Genomic DNA, 19,011 nt, shown 5'->3' with positions numbered 1-19,011 from the left:
AGTGACTGGCCCAAGGTCACCCAGTGAGCTTCATGGCTGTGTGGGGATTAGAACCGTGGTCTCCCAGGTTGTAGTCCAACACTCTAACCACTATGCCACACTGGCTCTCCCCTCCTGTGGGTACTGTTCCTTTAAAAAAAATACCACAAAGAACTATACAATTATGTGTAATGGTAATTTGATTTTGACGGCGCGCACAAAGAAATTCTCTGCGGGTTCTGTTGAAGAACTGAATCTTTTCAAACTGTATGTGTGTTTACTATCCAGAGAATTCACCACCACATGTTAAAAGCTTGCTGTTGTTTGGATTCTGTTGTTCAATATTACAGTGGCTGAATTATGTTTTTTTCAGCTCCTTAATGCATTTGAAGAGGCAGTGAATTCATCAGACCCAATTCCAAGTGAAGAGCATCAAAAGATTTACAGAGAGTTAATTCAGTGTTTGTCAAAAGTAAGAATTACTTTTATTTGTATTGCTGTAAGATAGGCTGCTTTAATGTTGACGGCTGCCTATAGACAACTACCTACATTGCTAATTGTTTTTCTCTTCCTGAAATAAGTTTCCTCATGAGTCTTTTAGACTGAAGAAGGCTTGTGAAGATATGATGGCTTTGTATCCTGCTGTGGGTTATCCCCTGGAAGTTCTTTGCTTAGGTTTCATACAGTCAGGTAATTCTTATTTTTAATTTATTTTTTTGTTTTCCTACTCTCTTTTATTTGACCCACTGTATCTGCTGCCACGTTTGCATGTTTTTCATATTGCAGAAACAAAAGGGAACAAGCACCAAACTGGAGTCAGGAAGGAGAGACAGGCTCTGGTGCTGGGTAAAATTTATTATAAGCTTGACGCGTTTCGGAAATTATCCTTCAGGAGCTAAAAACATTAAAACAAACTCAAATCAACGTCGTGGAGACAACACCATGGTCTTAAACATTAACAGAATACTTTTAAAGACCACACTCCATATAACTCACTTTACACACATTTTAAAATGTTGTCATTATGTTGTATCCCTAAATTAACATTGAACTGACATCTAATAAACTGTATTGCGTGGCTCAAATCAGACAGGGGCTGGACAAAGAATGTGCATTGCCTGGACAGAGTAAAGGAAACAGATCTCCACAGGTCAGTACAGGGCTATGTCTTTGTGTTTTTCTGGGGAGGGTGAGAGAGTTTTATGTTGAAGTTGTTTTGTCACGGCCAGCACAAGATTCTGTCTAATTTGAGCCACGCAGTACAGTTTTATTAGATGTCAATGTTAATGTTTAGGGATACAACATAATGACAACGTTTTAAAACGTGTGTAAAGTGAGTTATATGGAGTGTGGTCTTTAAAAGTATTCTGTTAATGTTTAAGACCATGGTGTTGTCTCTACGACATTGATTTGAGTCTGTTTTAATGTTTTTAGCTCCTGAAGAAGGATAATTTCCAAAACGCGTTGAACTTACAGTAAATTTTACCCAGCACCGGAGCCAGTCTCTCCTTCCTGACTTCTGTTTTTCATATCGGCCACACAACATTGTCCTCATCCAAGGGGCTGTCTGCACTTCCCCCATTTAATTCAGATTTTCCTGATCTGCAGATAATGTGGTAAGGGAGAAAAAACCCAACATAAAATCACATATTGCCTAACTGTGGATGGACTGAAGGGCATGTGTGTGTGAGTGTTCTTTTTTTTTTTTTTTTACATGCATGGTGACATTTTGCTGGATCACCACACCCCCTACTTCCATTGGTGAGGCACCCCTCAGGAGCCAGGCAAGAGAGACACAAGTATTTTTGTTTCATTTTTTAAACCTCTTTTTTTGTAAATCTGATATATCAGAAAACTTGCATCTCACTTTTCTTTTTAAAAAAAGGGCCTGCACCACAGGTAAACAAATACCTACGTACCTGCATGCATGCCCACAATAGACCTCAGGTTTCTGGAACTCATGGAGGGTAGACTTCTGGTGGGGCCCACTACACACACATTTCTTTTTAAATCCACTGTTTTGTGCAAGTCTGGTATATTGGAAAACTCGTATCTCAAACAAATTGGTTTCACACGCAGAAATATCTGCCCGTATGCCCACAATGGACCTCAGGTTTTCAGAACTCAGGAAGGGGAGGGAGGTACTAGTTGAGGGAAGGAGACAGCAAAAGACAGTGCAAATATGTCCATCAGGCACTGCCTACTAGTGTAGATGGGAAACATTGAGATAGAGCTCAGTTGAAAGGGCTTATGTGTGGACAAAAGCACATATGGAAAAATCAGATCTGTACAACCCACATGTGCACAAACACTGGTGTGTACACATCCCAAGTTCTGTATCCACGGTTTGGATGCTATCTCAAATTGAAGTGGAAATGGCAGATCTCTCTAGATTTTTTTACTTGAGGAACAATATAAAAGGTAGTGACATGCTACCCCCATGCCCACTGCTGAATACAAAGTATTTGAGCATAAGTGAGACCACTGTAGTGATCCTCTAATGATCTAGACCAGCCTTTCCGAACCAGTGTGCCTCCAGATGTTGTTGGACCACAACTCCCATCAGCCTCAGCCAGCATTGCCAATGGTCAAGAAGATGAGAGTTGTGGTCCAGCAACATATGGAGGCACACTGGTTGGGAAAGGCTGGTCTAGACAATACAGTCTGAAAATACTGCTATGAACAGTCTTAGTTTCTCCTGAGTCAAAATAGAAAAATGCTCCTTTAAGTTATGTGATGGTTTAAAATAGCAGATCCTAGGCAAAAATGACTTGTTCTAGACTACAGTTGCATGTTGCCATGTAGATAAGTGTGCAAGCTAAATATTTAACAAATGACTGCTTCTACTGTTGTGCGTGGTGCCCCTCATTTCTCACACCTGAACAATAAAAATGTTCAGATCAGTGGTTGCAGCTGTGCTGTATTATTCTGTTTAATAGATTCTAGTTACCTAAGGAGGAATAAGGTAAGTAGTTTCTTAGTTATCTTCCTCTGAAGAAGAGAGGAAAACTCTCAGTTTGACACACTGCAGTAAACTACAAAGACTTACCCATCCTGGTGTAATGATTGCAAATTTCATTCCTTAGTCACCTTAAGTATATGTGGGGGGAATGGGAGAGGCTCTGGAAATACTTGCTTTGAACAAGTTCGAAAATTGTATGCCTTTCAAAAAGAAACCCTGGAAAAATAATGTAGCAAAAATGCTTGAGAGATTTTTTTTCTTCTTGACTTCTAAATTGTGGCCAAATGAAAAGTCCTCTATGTATTCTAGGCAGTTTCACTGAGGAGGCCCTGAATTGTTGTCGGAAGCTGTTGGATATTGACTCAAGAAGTGGCCCAGCCCTTATTGGTTTAGGGATTCAGTTTCTGCAAGAAAAAGAATATGCTGAAGCTGAAAAAAAGCTAATGGAAGGTGAGCAATATGGAAAGAAAACAGTGTGTATGTAGGTATGTATATGATATGAATACTAAATGTAGATATATTAGTTGTGAGTGACAATTTTAAGTCTAGTCCATATTAAGTCTAACAATAATAAAAACTAGTAATCTAATGATCCACTGATTCAGTACTGTTGTTCTAAGGTTGTTCATGGATATCTCATACTAAGACCAAACATACATAATACAATAGTTGAGCAGGTTATTCGGGGGGGGCATTGTCTGGTATTCATTAATTGAAAAGTCAAATAGCATTAAAATTCTAGTAACAGCAAGTGCCATCTCACCTCACATGTTTAAAATGTGTTTAACATGCAATATATTTCCTGACAGGTTTGCAGCAGACCAGCCAGTGTCCAGAAGCATGGTGTTACTTAGGGAAGGTACAAGTGAAAATGCATAAATTCCAAGGAGCTGTTCATTCTTGCAATCAAGGTAATTGTGGAGCAGAGCTAAAATATAACTTGTTTAGAAAAAATTAGTTCAGCTTTCAATAAAATATTCCAAAGGCAAGAGACAGCAACATAGCCAGGAAGATAATGATAATCAAGTGAATAAAACAAATAGCTACAGAGGCAGTAGAACAACTGTTTCAAACACTAGTGTCATGCTGGTGTTGCATCTCAGCATATTCTGCCAGAGGGGGAGTGGCTGACTGGTTGGCATATTTAATTAACACCTTCCTAAGGGAACATTGTTGAAGGAGGCTGTGATAAGACCTTTGTTAAAGAAGCCTTCATTAGACCCTGTGGATCTTAACAACTTCCGCCCAGTCTCTAATCTCCCCTTTTTGGGCAAGGTGATTGAGAAGTTAGTGGCTGCTCAGCTCCAAGTTTTCCTGGATGAATCAGACTACCTAGACCCTTTTCAATCAGGCTTCAGGCCTGATCATGGGACAGAGACTGCCTTGGTCACCCTCCTTGATGACCTATACTGGGCATCAGACAGGGGGAGTGCATCCTTATTGGTGCTGCTGGACCTTTCGGCGGCCTTCAATACCATCGACCATGGTATCCTTCTGGGCTGTCTAGCTGGGATGGGATTGGGAGGCACTGTTTTATGGTGGCTCCAGTCCTACCTGACGGACAGGATCCAGAAACTGGTGCTAGGAGACTACTGCTCGACCCCCTGGACATTGGCCTGTGGGGTACCGCAGGGTTCCATTCTGTCTCCCATGCTCTTTAACATTTATATGAAACCTCTGGGAGAGGTCATCCAGAGATTTGGAGTACAATGTCATCAATATGCTGATGACACTCAACTTTATTTCTCTGTACCACCTTATTGCAGGGAGGGCTCATCCTAACCAGGTGCCTAGAGGCTGTGAAGGGCTGGATGTGGGCTAACAAACTGAAACTTAATCCAGACAAGACAGAAGTGTTGCTGGTCAAGGGGAAAACTGCACCACGAATAGGGTTGCGCTCCCCTTGAAGGAACAGGTCCGCAGTTTGGGAGTCCTCCTGGATCCTGCCCTGCTGCTTGAATATCAGGTGGCTGTGGTAGCCAGGAGTGTTTTTGGCCAGCTCAAACTGGTCTACCAGCTGCACCCGTTCCTGGAAGCAGTTGACTTGGCCAGAGTGACACATGCATTGGTGACATCAAAGCTTGATTACTGTAATGCACTCTATGTGGGGCTGCCTTTGAAAACAGTTCAGAAATTACAGTTGGTTCAAAATGCAGCAGTCAGAATGTTAACTGGAGCATGCCGCAGGGAGCATATCACCCCTGTGCTTTGTCGACTCAACTGACTCCCAATTTATTTCTGGGCCCAATTCAAATTGCTGGTTCTGACCTTTAAAGCCCTAAACAGCCTTGAACCAGTGTACCTGAGGGACTGCTTACGCCCATATGTACCTGCCCAGGATTTAAGATCATCTGCCTCTCGTCTCCTCTGTTTGCCTGGAATGAAAGTTGTTAGACTGACAGGCACACAGGAGAGAGCCTTTTCAGCTGTGGCCTCCAAGCTTTGGAATACCCTACTCCAAGAAGCCCGCTCTGCTCCCTCCCTGATGGTTTTCCGGAGACTTCTGAAAACCATCTTGTTCTGGAGAGTCTGAAGGAGGGACTGAAGGTAGAGCCTGAAACTGATTTTACACCTTCTATTTTAATTTTACCTCTTTAGTCCCTTCAGTACCACTCCTCTATATATATGTATATGTGTGTGTATGTACGTGTGTTTATATTGTATTTTATGTATTTTATTTTAAATGTATTTTATGTATTTTCATTTATTTTTGTGATCTTTATTGTGTACAATTTTATTATGTATGTGTTCGATTTTATTGTAAGCTTCCCTGAGTGCCCTATTATAGGGTAGAAGGGCGGGATAGAAATATTTTAAATAAATATTCAGCAGTCAAAGGCTAAACTAACAAAAAGGGTTTCAAGGTCTGTTTTAAAAGACTGGGCTCTTAGATCTGGTGGATTTCTTAAGGGAAATAGTTCCATAATCTTGGTACTAATAACAGAAAACCCCTCCTTGGCCGCTATAATTTTACAGTAGCAGTCACTTACAATAAGTTGTTGCTTCTAGGCCTCAATATTCGCTGTTTTTAGTTTTTTAGTTTTTTTTGTGAAGGTTATTTCAGACCTGTGAGAGAAAGGGTAACATATTAATGGATTGTGCAATATTGCTGTTTTTATATTGTAATTCACCCTGGGATATTTTGATGAAGGGTGAGTTTATAAATTGAAGGAAAGAAATATACACACGTTTCATACAATGCTAATAAAATACAGATTACAAACAGGTAGACCTGAATAGCTTTTTTTTCTTGAAATTGCCTCATATATAAGGATAGTATGTTGAGATATCAAAATTTCTCAAGCTGCTGATTTGTTTTGCATCCATAATTGATTGGTGTCCTATCCAACTAGCAACATTAAACAACTTAACAGTTAAAGCCACTGTCATTTAAACTAAGTTTAGGATTAGATTTCTTTCTTTAACAGCTTTGAAAATACTGGGACAATTTAATGAATCCAGTTCCAGCCAGCAACAGAAAAACCTTGCCCATCGTTTCAAAGCAGTGGCCCTGATTAAAATTCCAGGTGTTGACTCTGCAAAAGAAGCCCTAAGTTCCCTCGATCAGGTATGTAATTAACTCCCCCCTTTCTTTTAAACAGCTTTGGTAAATGAAATCTGCCAGTGCTTAAAAATACTAATGATCTCGGGCTCCGATTTGTACCTACACAATTGGTGCTGTTGCTCTGCACAGGGGAGCGAGGCCTGGGTTGCCCTTTGCTCTCCTCCTTCACTGGGGTAATAGATTTGCCTTGCCAAAGATAAAGCTGCCTTAGCCATGGTGGGGCAGGAGGAGAAGTGACGTCCAGAGTCACTACTGCTGCCCATCATTTCAGTTTCACATTCTTCACTGAGGGGCTCTGCTTCTTCACAATGTTTAACTAGTCCAAATCAGTTTGAAATTCTGCTTTCAGCCTTTCCCTGTTGGGCAGTCTGCTTCTTAGAATTTCCAGGTTGAGATCCTAAGAGGACCTCTTTGCCTCTAATAGTTGTGAGAACGGAGAATTTCATCAAGTCTTGGTTCTTTCTTTCTAGTGCTGCAGTGATGGGGACAAGCCTGCTTCTCTACTTACTTAACATTTCAGTCTGTTTGTCCCTTTTTGTAACAGCATACACAGTCATTTCCTTATGTCGTTCAATTTTTCTACAGCAGTCCCCTTTCATTTAACCCACTGCTACTACAACCAGCACACTTTCCTTAGCTCTTTGTCCTCCACCCTTCATTTCCTTGCATTTGAATTAATGCCTACCACCCTACCCCCACCTCAGGATTCTCTTAGTCTAGCGTAAGGAGGATAACGAAGCCTCCTTTTCCTCACATGGAGATGTAGTGGGGAAAGTTTCACCTGCAAAAAAGTTTGCCTGTGAAGCCCCAGGGCCTTCTGTGATTTTGGTCAATGCTATCTGTCATTTGAGATGGACATTAAGGAGCTCCCCCCCAATCATTTTAAGTTGTTGAAGATCCATTGCAGTAATTGTTTCAGTACTGTGGGTGCAAAGAATTAAAACCTAAACATCTGGAATGTCTCCTTGCATGAAAAGAGTCCACGGGTCAATTCAGCAAAACAATCAAATTTCTGATCGCTAATAGATAAATGTATTGGAGAAGATGGCTTCTTTAGCATTAGTCACTAATGCCAATGATGAATGCCTGCATAATGCATGGCAAAATATTGTTGATGTAAAAATGTGATAGATTGATCTATGGACACTTTAGTGTTACTGACAACACTTCTTTGTGTGGGTTTACATGCCAAAAGTCACTGGTGATATGTAAGTAATTTTGGTTATGTAAACTCCCTTGAAGGTTAATGTGGCTGACCTATCAATGTTGTTGAATTGTCTCATCTATTGGGGGGGCAGGGAGGGAGGAATATTCAAGCCTTGTATTCACAGGCTGGCAATATTATGTTACTATGTAGAAGGTTACGGATTATTTAGATTTAATTTAATAAGTGTTAAGATAAACCACTTTTGTTAAACTGCTTAGAGGTTTTGTTTACAATCAAGCAGTATATAAATTTCATTAAATAAATAAAATAATGTTTCTTCAATTTTTCTGAGGATTGAGATTTCAAAAATGCATTTGGTTTCCAGATTTTGGATAGTAACAATGATCCCAAACTTATCGCTCTTAAAGGAGAGGCCTGTCTCAATAAAGGACTAGCAGATGAAGCTTTGAAGGTTAGCATGTTTTTCTCTATAATACAGCCTCAGATGATATTGCTTTGCACGAAACTGCAGAATTTAACACTTTTTTATATTATAGGTTTCACAAGAGCTTAAACAGACACATCCTGATCTGGCAGAAGCCCACTTCCTTGAAGGGTTGGTGTACTACAGACAAAAGAACTATCATCAAGCAGAAACAAGGTAAACCACATTCATTTGCAGCAGAAAACTTGAAAACAGATATGTATGTATGTATTAACAACTGTATATATATATATATATCTCCAGTTTCCAGCGAGCGATTGAAAAAGAACCAGAAATAGCTGACTTCCATTTCTGTCTGGGCCTCACTTACTGGTTTATGAGCGAAGAGACAAGAAAGGATAAATCCAAAGCTCTTACTCAATTTCTAAAGGTAAAACACAAAAAGGTTACAACCTAACATACTTTGTAATGATTTCCCCATCTCCATCCCTTCAACAGCGGTCAGCAAACAGATTAGCTAGTGGGAAAATTGAGGGCAGAGTGAAGGAACCAAGGGGCCAAATCTTTTCCCTTACTCCCTTTCTTGCTCCCATCAGTTCTGGAAGTTCCAGATGAGCACACTGGTTATCTTGGGAAGGAAAGGGCAAATGCAGAAATGTATGAGGAATGCAACCTGTGCATTTCTGGTAGTTTTTGCTACACCCATTAGAAACTAGGAGCTGCTTCTGAAAGGCTCCTTTAAGCCACTTGATGTGTATTAAGTGAGTTTGGGAGTGGGAGAACGAATACTGCTTATAAAGCCTCAGAAGAGGTTGGTTGGTTGGTTTGATGTAATGCAGTAGTATACCTGATGCTTTATAAAATGACATCAGCAAAAAGAGACAGGTTCCTGCCTCAAGAAGCATACAGTTTAAATGTTGTGGAGATGGGGAGAAGAGAAACAAAAGTGGCAAAAGATGGGGGAAAGGAAAAACAGTTATGCATACTCAGGTTTTGTCATAGAAATGAGCACAGATGTTAAGCCAATAGCTGCACAGAAAACATGAATTCTGACAAGGGATTGGGAGAGATTAAAATGCATTCACACCTTTCCTTTCTTCATTAATGTATTTATTTTATTTTAAAAATTTATATGCTGCCCTTTGGTATTGCCACTCCCACGGTGGCTTACAGCTTAAGAAACGTTAACAGCAAAGCCATAAAATTTAGTAAAGCAATGATGAAGAAACCTAGTAGGTTAGCAAAAAAACATAAAATCACAGCAGCAGAATAAAACCTGAACACTCCACACAGTTTAAAAAGGCCTGGTAAATAAATAAAAAGGCTGGACCTGAAGGGTGTCAGGAGGGTATTCTAAAGTCAGGGTGCTACAAAATGAGTGAGCCCTTTTTTCATTCATCACCCAACTCGCTCCTGATGGTGGAGGCACCCAGAGAAAGGCACCAAAGCTTACTTTAAAGTATGGGCAGGATCATATGGGAGAAGGTCATCTTTCAGCATCTGCATGGGTAATCTTTTTGTTACTTTTCAGCTGAGCAAATCAAAACTACGTGCCTGCGTATGAAAATGGTGGGTTGAAATGTTCTGGTTTTTTTTTTCTTTACAGGCAGCAAAGCTGGACAATTACCTGGGAAGTGCTTTCCACTACTTAGGTCAATACTACAGGGATATAGCCGGAGATAAAAACAGAGCTCTTGGCTGCTATAAAAAGGCTTTTGAAAAAGATAAAGCAGATGGAGAAGCTGGAGCAGCAGTAGTAGACTTAAGCATTGAGCTTGGAGACTTGGTACTGTACATCTTAAGTCTGAGCATTTTTAATGCACTACACTGATCAAAATAGCTGCAAGGATTTTTATTTAAAAATGCAAATATTTCAAAAATATTTTTTGTTCTCTTTGGGCTTATTTTTTGGGGGGGGAGGAACCATTCTTGTTCCCTTTAAGGAAAACAAACACACTGCTTCAAAACTTTTCATTCCACTCTCCCCCTCCTTAACCCTCCAACCTTTGCCACCAGTTCACATGGCTTCAGCATCCTACATTGATTTGGCACAATAATTCAGAAACTTTGATATGGGCTGGTATGTGGAATGGATGGCTCTGAACAGTAGAGTGGGCTCCCCCCAAATATTTACCACTACTCAGTTTGCTCCCCCAGCTTTCAGTCACAGTATCTTAAAGTCCTATATAAATACCTGCTCCCTTTGTAATGGTCTCTGCCATCCCTTGGCTTCTCTAAACTAGTTTTTTCTGGAGTCATCCTTGTTGTATGTTTAGGTGTAGACATATATACAAGATAGTAGAATCAACCAGGCAACTTGAACATCTATAGATGTTCTATTGTGTTCTACCATTTCACTTTTTAGCCTGTAGAGGGAGCCTGCGGTGTGGAAAGGTTAAAGCAATGGAAAGCATAGCAGAAGCTGTTGGGCACTTCACTGATAATAAGACTGGCATATAAATACATTTGATTTTGAGGCACCAGTATGATTTTGATTGTAACAGAGGCTATTGCAAGAACTGGTAAGGCAAGAGCAGAGAGTTCAGGCACCACCAAAAGTCTTTGGAGTTGCATACCCCCATATACCTTGTCCAGTCTTCCTATGCAAGATAAATATTAAAGTTTAATGAGAGGTAAGGCACAACTTCATAACTGAGTTTAACATCAGAATTTATGTTCAATTTGGGGGCTCAGCACTGACACTTTTTTAATTAGTAGCAATCTTTCTGAGCGTGTGCTGTGAGGGACTTTCCAGACAAGTGAATAACTATAGCCAGCTACATTAATTAGGAGGCAGAACTTCTATTTCACAGGAATGTGACTTCCAGGAAGGCCTGCACTCTGAGACCCTCTTGTTTTAACAAAGGAAGTCTAGATCATCAGCCTGTGGTGATAATTATAGTGCATAAACAACAAAGAGTCTTGTGTCACCTTAAAGATTAAAAATTCCAATTCACCAAACGCATGAAGTGTAAACCTCAACTGCCAGTGTATATGAACTTGGGGAGGAGTGGGGGGATTATAAACAATGAGTTCAGAAGAAAATGAAATGGAGTAATTAGATAGTGACAGTTCAACAGATCAGTATATACTCTGCTAGTGATCTTAAGGGTTCAACCGTACTTAAACGAAGGAATTTCAAAAGAAGAGTTCAATGTGAAACTGCTGAGATAACAATTTATCAAACATTCTTCAGTAATATTTGTTTGGGTTTCATTAGAGACATTTCCTGTCTCGTTATAGATGCAAATTAACTCAGCATTATGGAATTGATTGTTCTATTACCTATCGCTAATGTTGTCAAGGGTTGCTGTACCTTATTTTGCATACATTCTCCTCTGATTTAATTGTCCCTGCACTTCTTGCTTTTCATTTCCCTTTGACCTTGCTGCTTACAATCCCTCCATGTGAATATATATCTATAGCTGAGGATTATGCAACTGAAGTTTATGCATAATAAATGTGTTGGTCTTTAAAGTGCCCCAGGACTCTTTGTTGGTTTTGCTGCAGCATGGATTAACACAGCTACCACTCCATAGTTCATAAAAATTCTCTGTATTTGCTTTGATTCTGTTATAGTTGTAGGAATGCTAAGAAATTACTTTAGAGACTCATGCTCAAGCTAAAACGTGCCTACCCTTGTCTGTTCTTCATAATGATATATGTGTACATAATAAGCTATTCATGGCATTTTTTTTGTATGCTAGCAAACTGCCCTTGCCATCTTGACAGAGGTAACAGAACAAGCCAGTGCTGGGAGAGCGAAGTGGGCCTGGCTTCGTCGTGGACTTTACTACCTGAGAGCTGGTCAACATTCACAAGCAGTGGCAGAGTAAGAGAATAATTGCATTTCATTGTTTTCTGCAAAAGGCAAGTGAAACAGATAAAAGGCAGATCCTTTGTTTTGGCTACTTGCTGCTGATTTGCAGTAATAGTTACAAATAAGTTGTCTCTCATTCTGCTTTTATACAAAACATTTGAGGTGCAGTACTTCACCTTGTAGTGAAGAAAAGCTCAGTCGGGGCTCCGTGAGTAGCCCTAGCGTCTCCTTAAGCAGTGCCTCTGTGCATGGGATGCTGCTACTAATCCAAGCATGTTCAACTTGACAGGGCTGTTCAGTAGCAACATTCTGTTGTGAGTTCTTTGTCAGTCCCCTGCCCTCACCAGCTCTAACCTATTTCTGTAGGAGTAGCATGAACTCTTGACCTCAGGGAAGGAAAGACAATATGCAGAAAAAGGTCTCAGCGGTAACTGAATGGCCTCCCCAAATTATGGCATGCTTGAAGGCTGCAGGTGGGGGAGGGTTGTCATCAGTAGTGTAGTGGCAAATTCAGAAGTGCAGGATCCCTTTGTGATAGTCACAGCCATGTCCCTCCCTCCTTTTTTTGCTGGTGGGTTGAGAATGAGATCCTTGTTCATGCCTTCTCCGACAGCAACAGACATCCCTAGGAGCCAATAAGCATGAGAGTGTTAACTACTGAAAAGAGTCTTCTCAGTGGCTGACTCACCTCCTTTCACTCTGGCTCCAATCAGCAGGAAAGGACAATGCAACTTGTTAGAAGATTCTTCTCGGTGGCTAACACCCTCCCTCTTCATGCTGATTGGCTCATAGGATGCTGGAGACATGGGAACCCTGCTGGGACCCTGCTTCCAAAACAGTAAGGGGTCTAAGACACCCTGAGACCCTGGACGACTACCCCACTGATTGTCATAGAGCGCCATGGCAGCCTTATTGCACTCTTTGAACATGGTGTAGGATTCTGCCTTTGGGCAGAAATTAGGCTTGGTCATTCAAATGAATCTTGGCAACTCAACATTCATTTCAGTGAAGCACAAGTCCCAGTGAAATGAGTGCACTGAGGTGGTGATTGATTGGTCCTCCAAAATTAACCATTGGCTCCTTAAAAAAACAAAAACAAAGCTAGTGTAACCTTTGTTTAAAATTGGTAGCCCAAATAGTAGCCCCTTTTGTTTTACTTGTGGCTGTGAGGGAGGTTTTGACGAAAGCAGCCTGAACACTTCTGAATATAAACTTGTTTTCCAATGTGTCCAGTTTGCAGGCAGCTCTGCGAGCAGATCCAAAGGATCCCAACTGTTGGGAATCTCTAGGAGAAGCATATCTGAGCAGAGGGGGCTACACAACAGCGTTGAAGTCTTTCCGAAAGGCCAGAGAACTGAATCCCAAGTCTATATATAGTATTTATAAGGCTGCAGCAATTGAACAGATTCTAGGAAAATATAAAGACGCTATTGCAGAATATCAGCATATCCTGAAGAAATCAAAAGATTATGTCCCTGCATTGAAAGGTATTAATTAATTTTTGTTAGGTACAACACCATACACAATATATTCACTACACTAGAGAGTTATGTCAGCATAATGCCTTTACCCATTTTTAGACTAAGTTAACAAAATATATCAGCTTGTATACATGAGGGATGGGAAATCAGTGGCTGTCCAGATATTGTTGGACTAGAGTTTCCATAATCTCTGACCATTCACCATGCTGGCTGGGGCTGATGGGAGTTGGAGTTCAACAACACCTGGAAGATCACAGGTTCCCTGGCAATGGTATAGGTGATTAGAAGACAATATTACTGATTCAGAAGTGAGAAATCTATACTTGAGAAAAGGTTATTTTTTAAGAAATTGCCCCGATACAGCAATGTATTGTTAACTTCTTACATACCTTAAATAGGTGGGAGGTTAATAAATTGCTAGCAAAAGTACTTCTGTGTGTTCTTGCAACAATAAAAAAGGTAATCAAAGGGAGAATTCAGTCACCTGCTGTATTCTTTCGTTCTCTTATATCTTGAAGGAGAATGAAAAGAGATAAAGATACTCCCTCTTAACTCTTTGTGTAAAATTATTTGGAAATAACTTGTAAGTGTGGAAATGGACTGCCTTCAAGTCAATTCCAACTTATGGTGATCCTATGAATAGGGTTTTCATGGTAAGTGGTATTCAGAGGGGGTTTACCATTGCCTTCCTGAGGCTGAGAGGCAGTGACTGGCCCAAGGTCACCCAGTGAGCTTCATGGCTGTGTGGGGATTTGAACCTTGGTCTCCCAGGTCGTAGTCCAACAATTTAACCACTACATCACACTGGCTCTCTACCTGTAAGTGTATGTAATACTAAATATACTAATATTCCCATCCTTGGCTTATTGCTGTATTTCTGATAATGTGCACCTATGGATTTTAAAATTATACTAAATATACATAGTATCAATCATACAGTTTTTAAGCGTTTGCCATTGTAATGAAACTTGGGAGCTTAATTTATCCTTATTGCAGTCTTACCAGACGTTAATAGGCTATTTTCTGTTCAGGTCTGGGAGAGTGCTATCTCATGATGGCAAAGATTGCTCTTGTTGACTTTCTGGATGGCAAAGCTCTGGACTACATAGAAAAATCTCTTGGTTTTTTAGCACGGTTAGTGTTCATATATTACTCTCCATTAGCAGTTTATTACAATAAGCAGCTTATTTATTATAATAAATAACATTTATCTTGCTAGCAAACAAGGAGTTACTTCTTGTAAATGATAAAGGTCCATATGTGCGAGCCGTTTCCTATTTGTTTCAGCATTGGAGGTAAAACACATCCTATTGTCTCTCTAGTAAGGAGCTCTGGACATTGAAGCAAATGACAAAACCTATGTGCCCATTAGAGCTCTCATCAATTTTGTGATCAGAAAGATGGGCTGCAATCCAGAAACAGCTAAATGCACCTAAGTCTTGCTAAAATCAGTATTGTCTTTGCTGGACATTAAGAATTAACTGTGGACTGTGCTGAGGCATATAGAACATCACAGGCTTTCTTTCATGAGTTGATACTTAAAAACACCTTAACAGAATAAACAGAATACTTTGTCAATTGAGAAGATTCTAGTTCTATTTGTCTTTCAAAAAAAGTAGCAGATAAAAGTAGGTGAACTCTACTCTTGTGATTTTTCCCTCCTTTAGAGCAGCAAAGCATCGTCCTGAAGTATCTTGCCTTTGGAAATTGCTGGGAGATGCCTGTAGTAGTGCTTCTGTTATTTCACCATCCAAAGTGAATGTGAAAGTTTTAGGATTCCTTATTGGTCAGAACACAGACAAATGCGTGCTAAAGAAAAGTGATCTGCTCAGTCTGGGAGGAAGGTAGTATCATTCATTTTCATTGTTACAGATTACTCCACAGCCTATAAATCTGTCTGCCTGCCTGCCTTCACCTGAACTGCTTTGTTAGCACAGTCAGGAGAGCTATAATCTCAAGGCTGAGAAGGAGGAGGAGCACTTAACAGGCTGTGTTTGTGGAACAAATCCCCCCACTCATGTCCCTGCCCCAGGAGTGTCTAGAAGAATAACATTGATTTCTCTACTTTGGGGGAACTTGGGTACCTTTGGGCAACAGCCATTGCTCCAGTCCCCACCTTATTTCAGACAAGTTTGCATGTCTAGCAACCATTACACCTTACAAGAAAGAAAGGAGCAAAGACTGCCATGCCTAACAGGCCTGCAAGCAAAGGGTAAAGTCTAGATGTGGGCATACAGACATGAGCAACTGCCTGCATAGCCACTGTCTGAAAACCTCGACTGTTTGATTATGTAGGCCTTCTGTAAACAGGGACAGTAATAACTCTGGAGACAAGGCATATCATAAGGGTCCTGCTCCATACCTTCCCTGAGGCCCACCTGGCAAGAAAGTCAAAATAAAGGCATCAACTTATGCCTATTCAGTTGTAGATCCAGTTTTATTACAAAATTGTTACTTCACATTCTCTGGTGCAGGCCTCGGTTCCTTCTAGCTCCCTGTCCTTTAGCAGACCTTTCCTTCTCAGGGCTGCTTCAGTGTTCAAAGGGAAGTTCTTCAACAGTGCAGACAGGAGTCTCTTGCCTCAGTGTCCTTGACAAACTTAAATCATGCCTCCCTAGGATGCAGGGGGCTAGTTAAGCCTAGGCAGCTGGTATTCCTACTCTGGCCACACCCGATAGGTTTTTGGGGAACAGCCTAATAAGGGAAGTAAACACCACCTTTCCCAACCTCAGCAGAGGTCTAGCTTGCCCAGCCTCCTCCCTGTGTCTCCACAGGGCTCCCTCCTCATCTTCCCACTCTCTGAGGCCTTTTATGTCTTCCCTGCCTCCCCTCACTTCCTTTTGCCTAAGACCTAACAGCTGTGGTTCCTTCTTCACCATCTGGCAACTGAGGGAGAGTGCCACCCTCCTTCTCCCATTGTTGGAGTCTCAGGATGGTGTCCAAGTGATGCCTTCTTAGGAGTCATTGCCTAGGTACTGCCAGCTGATGTGGATTAGGGCCTGCATTAAGGGGCCAGGAGCCAGCACAGGACTGGTGAGCCCTGGCAGCCCATCACAGAGACCCAAGAGATGGAGAGAGGGATATAACATAGACCAAAGGGAGGGGGAGGAAGCAGTTGAAAAAGGAAGTTGGGGCTGGCGCTCCACCCACTCAACTGCAGCCCAAACAAATACATTTTGGCTCTTTTGTAGATTGCTTTTTTAAAATACTTTCAGAATGTGTGGCTTCACAGTTCTTCAGCACCACAGTTGCTCCCAAATTGACGCCATGTGGCGAAGGTGTATTCAGATTTCACTATCTAACCATCACTGTACTGGATGTCAAGTATGAAGGTTGTGTAGTGTTCCCTTCTTTCTTCTTTAAAGGCATTTGTCTTCAGGAAGAGGAGAATATAAACCCGTAACAGTGTCCCTAAATTAATGTGTTTACTCTTTCCATTTTGTTAATATAAATTATTATCTTCATTTTATGATTCATATTTCTGTAGGTGTTATGGTAGAGGATTAAAGCTGATGTCCTCGCCAAATACATGGTGTGATCTTGGGATAAATTACTATAATCAAGCACAGCACCTTACAGCAATGGGCAGTAATGAGAATGAAATTGGTGAACTGTTAGAGAAATCTGTACAGGTAATTGTTTAAACCTTCCTGAGGTCTTTAATACAATTTATAATAATGGACCTATTGCAATTAGGAGCATTTCTAAGCTATGGCTAATAAAAAAAACTGTTATCATAACTAATAAAATTTAGACATGTTGAATTGCAGCACTGCACTCTCAATCTCTTCCAGTGTCTTAAAAAATCTGTGAGGCTAGACAGTAAAAACCATCTTTACTGGAACGTCCTTGGTGTGGTGGCCTGTTGCAAAGGTACATCTCAAGGTGAAACTTCTGAAATATTGTCCTTGTATTCATTGTTCAGACTTTTACTGAATATTGCTGAGGGTGTTCTAACCAGATCTATGTCTTTCAGGTGTTGGAAACTATTCCCTTGCACAGCATGCATTCATTAAATCTATTCAAGCTGAACAAATTGTAAGTGTTCTAGATAACTGCATCTGTTCCAAAGGAGATTCAAGAGTATTTAATTTAACTTTGTAAACTTTGTTTTGTTTAGAATGTTGTTGCCTGGACCAATTTGGGAGCCCTATACTTAACAACTGGAAACATAGAGGTAAATAAGTGTGTGCGCACATGCTACATACTCCAAAGAGTTTTCAGTGTAAGGAGTTAATTGTGGTGCCAACTGTAAATAAATAGAGTTGTTAAATTCACCAATAGAGGAAGGTATCAGACTATTTAAGCACCAAATTAATGTCATTCTAGTGTCAGTCAATAACATGACTGTCTTTCAAAGATAACACAGAAGCCTTCCAGAGATTGCGGCAACAAAAACCTAAATTACTTTTTTAATATGCTCTTTTAAAAACTATAGAATATAGAAAGAGAGGAGGGGGAAAGTACAGATAGCTGAAGGATGTGTTACATTGAAAGATGAGCCAGAACAGGAAGAGGAGTAATCTGTGGCTTCAGAAAGGGTGGTTCTTTGAAGGGAGAGGAAGAGCTGACAGAACAAGCTACTTATGATAAGAAAAATAGAAATAAATGGTAAAGGTAAAAAGTCAGGCCCTGATGGCCTTTAATGCCTAAGAGAGTTCATGCTGCTCTCTTAATTTCTCAGGTATTCAGAGTTATAAATTAGGCAAGTTAACTTTTGTCAATTGCTATTGTTTTTCACATAGGACAGGGATCTTGTTTTGGGAGAACCAGCGCTAGATTCTGGTCTCCATATAAGCCCTCTGTGTTTTTTGCTATTTTCAGAGAAAATTGTCTTACTTGAAGGCCCATTTTCTCCTTACTAGAGATGCTGGCAAAGCTCACTGTATCCAGGCTCATATGCAAGCTTTATCATTATTTAATGATTCCGTTTCCTTTGTGCTCAGTTGTGTATTTGGAGAGGCAACAGCAAGTAGCAGTCCTTGATTAATATATACAACATTTAGTTTGCCACACATTAGAGTATCCCCCAAGTTACTTGTAAGTCAAGCATGACAGGAAGGGACAATTATACTTGTATAACTGTTTAGTCACATCCTTAGCCACTGTCGACTAATTTCACAATTTGGTGTTGCTTTTATATATTCTTCCAGCAAGCACATGAAGCCTTCAAAGTAGCCCAGTCCTTGGAACCTTCCTATCTAACATGTTGGATTGGGCAGGTAAGATCTTAAGTAACCTCTTTTAGTCTTATATTTATATGCCAACTGTGTTAGGGTTTAGACAGCAAAGCATCTCTGGCATTAAGTTTCTGTTGAAAGTAAATCAGATGGGTATTGTTCAAGTTATTTAACACATGAGAGTGCAGACTTATGATCAAATCTAGCTTTCTAAAAATACAGCAATCATTTAACTTTGCTACTGTTCTCTTTCTTTCTCATTCAAATTCTAGTTTGTTGTATTCTTGTACTTTTCTTGTCGTCCCTTATTCTTATGTAGCACTACCTTCAGAAATTGATTTAGTGGTATTTTCATGCTATGATGAGATATTGCCATGCCGCTGGTTGTTGTTCCGAAGACTATGGCAATGGTATTCACAGCCCAGCTGAGCT

General features: G+C 40.4%; 1 protein-coding gene across 7 annotated transcripts in view; it reads left to right on the top strand.

The window, feature by feature from the left end:
- Nucleotides 1–19,011, top strand: part of SKIC3 (SKI3 subunit of superkiller complex) — a 68,874-nt gene that overhangs the window by 19,852 nt on the left and 30,011 nt on the right. For 6 of the 7 annotated variants that reach the window (XM_061622375.1, XM_061622365.1, XM_061622346.1 and 3 more), the window contains 18 exons: nucleotides 353–451; nucleotides 561–669; nucleotides 3,251–3,391; nucleotides 3,751–3,852; nucleotides 6,370–6,509; nucleotides 8,039–8,125; nucleotides 8,211–8,314; nucleotides 8,402–8,528; nucleotides 9,705–9,884; nucleotides 11,806–11,930; nucleotides 13,152–13,405; nucleotides 14,431–14,533; nucleotides 15,067–15,243; nucleotides 16,887–17,031; nucleotides 17,194–17,284; nucleotides 17,376–17,437; nucleotides 17,520–17,576; nucleotides 18,553–18,621. In XM_061622375.1, coding sequence (XP_061478359.1) covers nucleotides 353–451; nucleotides 561–669; nucleotides 3,251–3,391; nucleotides 3,751–3,852; nucleotides 6,370–6,509; nucleotides 8,039–8,125; nucleotides 8,211–8,314; nucleotides 8,402–8,528; nucleotides 9,705–9,884; nucleotides 11,806–11,930; nucleotides 13,152–13,405; nucleotides 14,431–14,533; nucleotides 15,067–15,243; nucleotides 16,887–17,031; nucleotides 17,194–17,284; nucleotides 17,376–17,437; nucleotides 17,520–17,576; nucleotides 18,553–18,621 — 2,172 coding nt within the window. The remainder of the gene's footprint in view (nucleotides 1–352; nucleotides 452–560; nucleotides 670–3,250; nucleotides 3,392–3,750; nucleotides 3,853–6,369; nucleotides 6,510–8,038; nucleotides 8,126–8,210; nucleotides 8,315–8,401; nucleotides 8,529–9,704; nucleotides 9,885–11,805; nucleotides 11,931–13,151; nucleotides 13,406–14,430; nucleotides 14,534–15,066; nucleotides 15,244–16,886; nucleotides 17,032–17,193; nucleotides 17,285–17,375; nucleotides 17,438–17,519; nucleotides 17,577–18,552; nucleotides 18,622–19,011) is intronic. The other variant, XM_061622354.1, reaches the window with a different exon arrangement.

This window comes from Rhineura floridana, chromosome 1 (genome assembly GCF_030035675.1).
Source record: "Rhineura floridana isolate rRhiFlo1 chromosome 1, rRhiFlo1.hap2, whole genome shotgun sequence".
Classification (NCBI taxonomy): domain Eukaryota; kingdom Metazoa; phylum Chordata; class Lepidosauria; order Squamata; family Rhineuridae; genus Rhineura; species Rhineura floridana.
The sequence above is the reverse complement of the archived record's forward strand: the minus strand, read 5'-3'. Positions and strand labels throughout refer to the sequence as shown.